This window comes from Chenopodium quinoa, unplaced genomic scaffold (assembly GCF_001683475.1).
Source record: "Chenopodium quinoa cultivar QQ74 unplaced genomic scaffold, ASM168347v1, whole genome shotgun sequence".
NCBI lineage: Eukaryota > Viridiplantae > Streptophyta > Magnoliopsida > Caryophyllales > Amaranthaceae > Chenopodium > Chenopodium quinoa.
The window spans coordinates 136262-145849 of record NW_018744718.1 but is presented as its reverse complement, the minus strand read 5'-3'; the positions used below and the strand labels follow the sequence as shown (position 1 = coordinate 145849).

General features: G+C 32.6%; 1 protein-coding gene across 1 annotated transcript; it reads left to right on the top strand.

The window, feature by feature from the left end:
* Positions 1-390: 390 nt before the first annotated feature.
* Positions 391-1379, top strand: LOC110703146 (EG45-like domain containing protein). Its single transcript, XM_021880891.1, has 3 exons — positions 391-601; positions 756-1026; positions 1151-1379. Exons 1-3 carry the CDS (start codon positions 499-501, stop codon positions 1155-1157), a joined length of 381 nt encoding a protein of 126 aa, XP_021736583.1. The 5' UTR covers positions 391-498; the 3' UTR covers positions 1158-1379.
* Positions 1380-9588: the final 8209 nt, after the last annotated feature.

The window sequence follows — 9588 nt, the reverse complement described above, 5'->3', positions numbered from 1 at the left end:
CCTAGCTTTTCACAAAAACTAATAATATTAACTTTCCACAAAAGCTACTCCAACCACTAAACTCTACTCCAATCACTAATATTTTTTATGGAGTACTAAGTAATGGTTTGAATAAGTCAAACCACTAAAAGCTACTCAAAAACTAATGTCAAACACACCCGATATTCGAAGAATACCCGTACAGTAAATGCTTTTGGCACTGTGGTTGATACATCAACACTACTTAAGGTGCGATGGATGGAATTTAAGAACCCAAAAGACAAACAATACAGTAGTCAATTAGTGTGAAAGGCTGAAAGGCGTGTCCTAAACTTTAAGAATGAAGAAAATTATATTGACTTGCTATAGTAATACTTTGCTATATGCCTATAAATAGAGGGACAAACATTGGCAAATTACAAAGCACTAGAAGTATTATCCAAAGAAATTCAAAACATATTGTTTATCTAAGTTGATACTAGTACTAATTTAAAATTCTAGGCAAAAAAAGTGTGCAAAATGAATATGAAGGCACTTCTACTTGCAAGCTTTGTGGTTAGCCTTGCTTTCACTGTTGCAAAGGCTAATGTTGGGTTTGCTGTTTATCATACTCATAATACTCGTGAGTAATTCTTTAATTTGTATCTCTTCGATCAATAATTAAGTTTGTTTTTTCCGAATTATATTGATTTAACACTATATATGTATTAATGTATATAGTGAACGATATCATTAATTAATACTTCGTATACTATGTATGAATACTTTATAAACAGCATCGGCGTGCTACCAAAATGAAGACAAGGGACCATGGATAACAGGAGTGAGTCATGCTTTATGGAACAATAGAGGAGCGTGTGGAAGGAACTACAAGGTTACATGTATAGGGGGAGCTAATATGGCTCCGCACCCTTGCAGAGGAGGAAGTGTTATTGTCAAAGTAACTGACTTGTGTGATAGTTGCGCCGGTGATCTTAACCTATCTCAAGAGGCATTCAACGCTATCGCCGACCCTAAGGCTGGAAAGATCCGTATACGATATGACCCGTAAGCATATATTCGTAACTATTTACTCTAGTTTGGTGATATAAGTGTACCAAATTTTTGGAGTCTAAACTTCAGTATATATACACGTAAATTCTGATGATTTTTTTGTTTAATGTATTTGCAGAGTATAAAAATGCCTATTGTTGGAAAAATGAAGATAGGAGCAAAAGAGCTAAAAGAAAATGAAATGCACTATATAAAGTGATGCTTGGAAGTAGAGTTGTATGGTCAATTATCAATCAAATAAACCCTTTTAGTTGCTCTTATATCGCTATATGTATAACAAGTTACATGTAAGAAATTGTTGGCTATATGCTTATATGATTATTTATTATATCATCTACTTCGTATTATACTACTTGTGAATTTAAGTTTTGAAATAGTTTGATTCATAACTAAAAATTAAGTAGTACTTTGTATGAGTAAGGATAAATTGATCAGTAACATAAATTAAGAAATTTCCAGGTAAAAAATTGTCATCATATCAAACTTATGTATATTCAATCTCCAATCACTAGTTGTGTCCAATTTCACGAACCATGCAGTACCGTGGGTACTGGCTACCAACAATATTAACAAATTCATTGATTCATTCAAATATGTTACTATATATGTAGATTTTAATAACCAATTGAATAGACTTGATCTTGTACTACTTTTACATAAAGTAAATTAGACAATTTAATAAGTTTTGATAAGTTCAATTTTAAACTCGAATAAGCTTAAATAAGAAGTAAGTTTAGACGAAGCAAAATAAGGTTTTTTTTTTTTTTTTTTTTTTTTCCACATTTTGAAGAAAGACAAACCAAAAATAATTTGCACCCTTAATGAATATTTTACTCTACAAATCAAAAAATTCATTAGTCTCAGCTCACTATACCAATTTATTTCGCAATCGATCTCATCGTGTTAGAACATTTTTGTGGGAATTATCTTTTTAGATTTCAGTTCAACTTAAGTACACCCTCTTGTCAAAAAAAAAAAAAAAAAAAAACACCCTCTTGTAAAAAAAAACCTCTAAGCACACTATATCCCAAAATATCATGTTCATTTGAATCATTTCTCATTTTGTATGGGAATTAAGGAAAGTAATCGGAGTATAAAAATCATTTGTGATTTTTTTTTTTTTTTTTTGTTAAGAGAGCCACGAAGGCAAATGATAACAAACAATCTCAGATCTCTAGATCCGAAAAGAAAATTCTAACCACTTGAACTATCCCTCACTCTCAAATCATTTGTGATTGTGTGAAGTCCTTTGAGAATAATAATTAGAAAATGTATTACACTCCGTATATTTTGCTTTCAATTGGAGACAATAATAAACATGCATTTATTTTACTTTAAACTGTTGGTTTTATGCAAACATTACTATGCGTGTTCTGTACTGGTCTAGTCTCCAAGTCGAAAAATTAATTTTTCCGGTTTTCATTCCTTATCGGTCCAAAATCCTTTAATAATCGGTCTTGGACCAGGCCGGTTTTTTGCTTAAAATTATGCACAACACCTTTAAAAATGAGTAGGATTATCCTTAACAACCTATGAACACTTTAGTCTTATGAGATTTGAATTAGAATACGTAATCATAGATCAGTGACATAGGCAAGAAGCCTGCTAGCAATGCCCGGAAGGGGTAGGGGGATGAAATTTGTGCCTGATGAGAATTGAACCTTGCACCTCAAGAATGCAAGGTGACCTCTGAGCCACTAGTCCAAGAGATTATTCTCGTGACATAGGGAGTAATAGACTACTCTTCAAGTCATCAGATAAGTTATTGTGGTTATGTGCTTGTTTTATTGACAAATGACAATATGAGAAATTATTTGGTTGACAAAACTGTGAAAAATGATTTTTTTATTATTTATTTATTTTTTATTTTTTTTTAAGTCTCTTTAGATAAGCAAATTTTCAATTGAAATTTTAAAAGTTCCCTCAAACAAACAAATAACACTTCAATATTTCATAGCAATTGGAAATCAAAAATACACTTTAATTTCTATTTTATTTTAATTAATATAATTTATTTCGTCCCTTCGTTTTATAATAATTGCAATACTTTGAGTGATACATGTACCAATTTACAACTTTGAGCATTAATATGTGTAAATATGTATTACTATTGGCTAAGCAAATTAGCATTAATACATGTACCAATTTGCTTGGGATTAAAACTTGCCAAAATAAAATCAACATTATATAGAATAATTAAAATATACAAATGTTAGTTAAGGAAGTGAGACTCACTTAAATATTAAGCTAATAGCTAGTCATTGGAGCACAAATTAAATAGCTAAAATAATAATTAGCTTAAAAGCTTATGTGGCATGCCTAACTAATTTGACAATTAGCCTACCATTGGAGTTGCTCTAAAATTGATATAATGAAAATATGAATGAAAATCAATTCAAAAATGTTTTACATGACAACAATTTTTTTTATATATTGATAAAAAAAAAATACTCCTTCCGTCCCAGAATACATGAGACGTTGGACTTTTTTCATTATTTATATATTAGCTTTGACCATAATTTTTTACTAACATAATAAAAACATATTTTATCATAAAATATGTTGTTAGATAGGTATTAATATAAAGTTTCATAATATATTTTTTAAAATAATTTTCATTAATATTTAATAATGTAAAAAAGTTAAACTAGTGTATTGACATGTGTGCAATGTTGACTGTGTCATGTATATTGAGACAGAGGGAGTATAGTCAAAGTATATGAATAGTACAAAAGTCAAATTGTTGCAATTATTACGAAATAAAGAAAATATTTATTTGTTATGGAGTATAAGAAGATGAAAAATATCCACTCCATCTTTTTTTTTTTTTAATATATCACTTTGACTTTTGCACTATTCATACCATCTTTGATCTATTTTTCTTACTACTTCCTCCGTTCCTTAATGATAGTCCCTTTCGGTGAAATTTCACGGAAACTAAGAAACTTAAATAAGTAGTAAAAGTACATTGAAAAGGTAAATTTACATGAAGTATGCAAAAAAGTAGAGAGAGAAAGTAATAAAAGTATATGGAAATATAAAATTTACACGGGGAAGCTAAATTTGCACAAATATTGTTGCAAATTGGAGGGAATTTGGAAAAAAAAAATATTAATGGTTGTTGAAAAAAGCAAATGAAGCGAACATTTTGGGACTAAAAATTGTCTAAAAGGAACTATCATTAAGGGACGGAGGGAGTATTATAAAATAAATACGGAGTATTTCGTAAATGTTATAATTATATTATATTGGATACTACTCCCTCCGATCCATAAATTTGCAAAATTTACCATTTTAGGAAATTTCACAAATATTACAATATTTCCCTATTTTTACATATTTTCACTCTTTCTCTCTTCTCAAGTTCTAATTACATAGTTGTATCCCATCTGATGTTGCAATATTTAGGAAACGGAGAAAGTACTACTTGTATAGTTGTATATCATTAAATTAGACAATTAGTCGTAATGTATATTTTCATAAGGAGTAATTTAATTTTGTTATAATTTTTACTAATAAAAAGTTAAATATAACGGTCAAAATTACATCTCATTAAAAAATGAGACAGAATAAATGGAGCCCAACAGTATTTACTGCACTAACTAATAATTTCTTTCTGGTTATCTGGGTTCCAAACGAAACACAATTACCATTTCCAAATATGAAGAGCAGAACATGGGAAGAGGAAATATACTGGAAGAATTTTCACTTTTCTCAATTCTCTTTAACTTTGCCCACTGATTTTCATCAACACCTAGTAAGTGTATCCACGCCCCTCTTTTAAATTTTGTTTTTTGGTGGTTAGAGCTAAAGGGCGGGGTTGAGAATCGATTATAGGATCTCCTGAAATTGGGAGGGAAGCTCTAACATTAGAGCTTGAGCTATCCCCCATTCTCCTCTTTTCAATTATTATTATTGGTAAAAGATTGATTGATTTATAACTCCCTCTGTCTCTATTTGTTTGTCGTATTGGCTATTTGGAATGTTAGACACCGAGGGAAGTAGTATGCAATATATGCATGTTGCATTTATATGTTTTTAATCTTGATATGCTTTCAAATTTACACGCATTGCTTGAGTTTGTGACATAGCTCATTAATAATGTGATTTTTGGTGTCTAATTTAGTGTTAATTTTGTACTTGTACTTCCTAAGTTTTAAGGGTTGACAAATGTTGCTTTTAATCTGGGATGAATGGAGTAGTTTTATAATTTCAATTAATTCCTGTATTTTATTAGTGTGGATTATTGCTCTCAATTGACATGGTTGCTTTTTAATTGATCTGTCTAGCTGGAGAGGAATGTAAGTTGCCTTTATTGAACATTCTTATTCCAATTTTTTCAATTTTATGATTATAAATTCCTAAACGATCGGTTGGAAAAGATATGTCCGAAATTAATAGTCCAAATTCAGTTGTTGTCACATTTCTTAGTATAGCTGTATAGGTTGTTTCGTAAGTCAAAACTTCGCAACTAACTAAACTTTTTTTAGTCCTATTAAATTTCTTCATTTTGTTGCTCATATATGTGGTTTTTTACAGTAATGTGTTAAAAACAGACATTTCCTAAGAAGTTTAGTGACTACATGAGAACCAAGTTACCTGAACAAGTAGCCCTTAAAGTAAATGGAGTTTCTTGGAATGTTAACTTGAAGAAAGACAAGGATGATATTATGTTTCATGGAGATGGGTGGGAAGAATTTGCTGATGCTTTCTCTTTGAAGAAGGCGGATGTCCTAGTCTTTAAGTACAATTGAAGAGAATGTTTCGAGGTCTGGCTCTTTGATCGAGCAAGTTCATGTGAGAGAGAAGCTTCATATTTTGTGAGGAAACCTCAACAGCATAACTCTGATAATCAAGACGATGAGGAGGATCATAATGATGACTGCAGTGAAGATACAGCAAAGAGTTTCAGCGAGGGCGAGTTCACTGATGATACAAGCCAAGAAGATCACGACGACTGTCATTATGATGCTTCTAGAGACAGGCGTAGAAAAAAACCTGTTAGGACTCCCAAGAGTAGTTCTGCCAAAACTGCTCGTTCAAAAGGTATAAACTTTTCTTCCTTGTGGAACTATCAAAACCTTATAAAGATCGAACTAACTCTTGGGAGTGGGAAGAGGAAAGGGAATCTGGAGTTTCGCTTCCAAGAGCCCTTAACTCTGAACTTGTCACTAGACAAATGCATCTTGTCTTTGTACTTTTGATAGTTTTATTGTTTCATTGGCTTCAGAGAAAAAAGTCTGACAGTTTTATGTATTCTTCTCTTCATTCTTGCTGAGATGTTTCTGATGATTCAGACGAGAATTCTGATGAAGAGTATTCCATCTTAGAAGAGGCTAAAACTACTCTGAATAAAGCAGCTACTACTAATTCAGCTGGAAAATTGCCAACTAATGCTTCAAGGAAAAGGAAGCGCAATGGTGGTACGTTTTATAGTTCTACTACTAAATAAGGGGTGTAAATTTGTATAATTTTTGAGAACTATATTGCTTCATACTTGCATTGGTTATATACTTATATGTCCATGTTCAAAATTGCAGTAATGATGTACATATATCTTGAATTTTTAGCGGTACAAAAGAATGACTAGGAATCAAAGCCCTTGTTTATATTTGATTAGGGAATTGAATGACCAAGAAATAAAAGTTCCGTGATACATGTTTTAGCTTACATCTGTTGTGTTTTTTTTCCCTTTGTTTTCTTTGGTGATTACATACGACTATACTTGTGAGCCATTCGCAGCCAAAAAGATCTCTGGCAAAGGAAGTGGATCAAGTCTTTATTCAGTGTACTACAAATCAAATAGAAGAAAGATTACTGATGAAGAGATAGCAAATGCTCTAAGAAAGGCCAGGGTAGCATTAGAACAGCGCGTTAACTCATTCCTTGTAGTGATGAGACCTTCCTGTGTTTACAAGCGCTTTTTTATGGTAATGTCATGTAATTTATAGCATTATAAATCCTAATTAGCTTATTCTTAGCTTTAACTTCCTGTACATTCAACGGTTTAACTTTAACCCGTGCAATTTTCTGTCATGTTTCAGACAATTCCTTCAGAATGGGAACTTAAAAGTCAATTTAGAAAAGGCCAAGAAGTGTCTCTCAGAATGCAGGGGAAAATATGGGAGTGCAGCATTTACAAAGACAGAACTAAACTAGGTTTTCAAGGTTCAAGATGGAAAACTTTTGCTCGCGACAACTTCTTGGAGGAATTCAATGTGTGCTTGTTTGTTCCTTCTGTCTCGAAGAATGAAAGATATGTCCTCGATGTTACTACATTCCGAGTGGTTCCTGAAATTGTTCTTCCTAGTGTAGTAACTTTACCTTGACTGATGGATGGATTTTGCTGCATTATTGATGAATATTTTTCTGTTTTGTAAATTTTGTGCTAGATGGCTGCTGTAATTGTACTTCTCTATCCTACTATGATAAAGGTGATCAATGTTTATTAATTGGCGATTTTTCTGTTTTGTAAATTTTGTGCTAGATGGATTAAACATAGTAGATGTCTGGTTTATTGGTATGATTAACAATGTATGCATCAACTATGAAAATAGTACGGATGATCTAATGATCTTCTAATTCATAAATGATTGTATGAGGTTTGATCGATAAGATGTGCATCTAAGTAGAAGACTACCAATATTGCTCACTTTGTTCTTCATATCGTGTCTCATGCCTTCTATTAACAATTAGTTGTCGCATTTTGTGATTGAAGATATGTGAAATTTTTTATATACTCCCGGGTGCATGCACCGTGCACCCAACTAACCCAAGGTTAGTTTTTGCTCTTCATTTGATGATTAAATGAAAAATAATCATCAAAATGAGAACAAAATATTTATGGGTGTACAGTACACTCGGGTGTATATAACAATCTCTCGAAGATATGACGTGATTTATTGTTAAGACATTTAATAATAGTTTAGTCATTTTAATAATACTTTAGGGTAGTTTCTCGAGAGTGAAAGCTAGCAAGGCAACTAAAGTGTAATGTGCACCTAAAACACCTAAAATGACATTAACACTATATTTTTTCTGTAAAAGTGTTGGTTTATAGTACAAATTTAAAAATATTATTGTGTGCATATAAATATACCACAGCAATTAATTAATGATTGAAGAAGATTGGAAATAACTCAAATAAGTAATTGAAGCTTCATAACTTACGTACAATTTGCAGATTATAATTTAATCCAAAATACGTAGTAGCTTTATTTCAACCAAATGATCGTGATTTATGACCTTTGACCTACAATTTCAAAAGTCTTCACATTTTAATCCCTCAATTAATCCATAAACTGTTAAGAAATTTCGTGGAAATAATTTTTTTTTGAAAGACTAATCCGTTGACCGTAGAAATCCTAGTGGAGTAGACTTTAGAGATTGAGTATGACCACTCAACTTGTTCACCAATCATACACGTGAACGAAGGACCTTGTATATGGTTTTTGACATTACTAGATTGAAAAACTTTAATTTTTTGTATAGGTCTAGATTGACAACAATAATATTTGATGTGATCCTTGCAAATTAACCTAATGAGGTACAATTATTAAACTCAGTAAAAACTAGTTCCCTTTATAGGGTTTCTTCTTGTGAAGGCTCTTCTAGTTTCCCTCTAGGGATTTTTTCCTTAAGAAGGTTTTTCTAGCCTTCATTGCTAGAGGGTTTCCTTCACGCTTTTCCATTTTCTTTCCTTCTCTTTCATCTCTCTTAGCTTCTTCCTGATCTCAATTGTAAATTTTAGTAGGTGTGTTCACTAGTGATCTTACCAATGGTAAGTCCTTTTTCTTCCAATTAACTCTAATTAAAACCTCTACTTCTCTCTCATTCAATTGTGCATGCAGTGGTTCACTTTCACTGTTGCAAAAGCTAATGTTGGGTTTGCTGTTTATCATTCTCATAATACTCGTGAGTAATTCTTTACTTTGTATCTCCGCACCCTTGCAAAGGAGGAAGTGTTATTGTCAAAGTAACTGGCTTGTCACTTGTGTGATAGTTGCGCTGGTGATCTTAACCTATCTCAAGACGCATTCAATGCTATTGTCGATCCTAAAGCTGGAAAGATTCGTATTCGTTACGCCAACTTGCTTCCCAAAATTTTCCAATTTTTCAATATCTCTCTTGATAATGAATCTCCTAAGGTTGGTCTAGGCTCCCTCACCAAAATAGGTATTCTGTGTCTCCCTGATGGTTCTTGGAAACTTCGCTCTGACCTAACCCCAGAGGAAGCTTCTGCCTTGCCCTCCTCTCTTTCAGAAGGCAAAGGCATCGCTAACTCTTCCACGTCCTCCTCTCGTCTGGATGCTCTGGAGTTTGGTTTAGATGACCTTCGTCGTGACATCCACGACCGTGATTCCAAGCTGGACCAAACCCATGAACTTTTGGCTATTGTAAATGCCAAAGTTAATCAGCTGTTTCATCTCTCTGCCCTCACCTTCACTGCTACTGCAGTATTATGCCTCTTCATGAGGATGCTGCTGAGCATGCCAGGGAAAAATCTGCCAATGTTCTCTTCAACTGTGAACGCTAAGTGCGAAACCGACCCATTCT

What these genes read in the sequence shown, in the direction of transcription:
- LOC110703146 (XM_021880891.1), top strand. Translation starts at nt 499, where the DNA reads ATGAATATGAAGGCACTTCTACTTGCAAGCTTTGTGGTTAGCCTTGCT. An exon ending in TTATCATACTCATAATACTC is followed by an intron (nt 602 to 755) that starts GTGAGTAATTCT and finishes CTTTATAAACAG; the next exon opens with CATCGGCGTGCTACCAAAAT.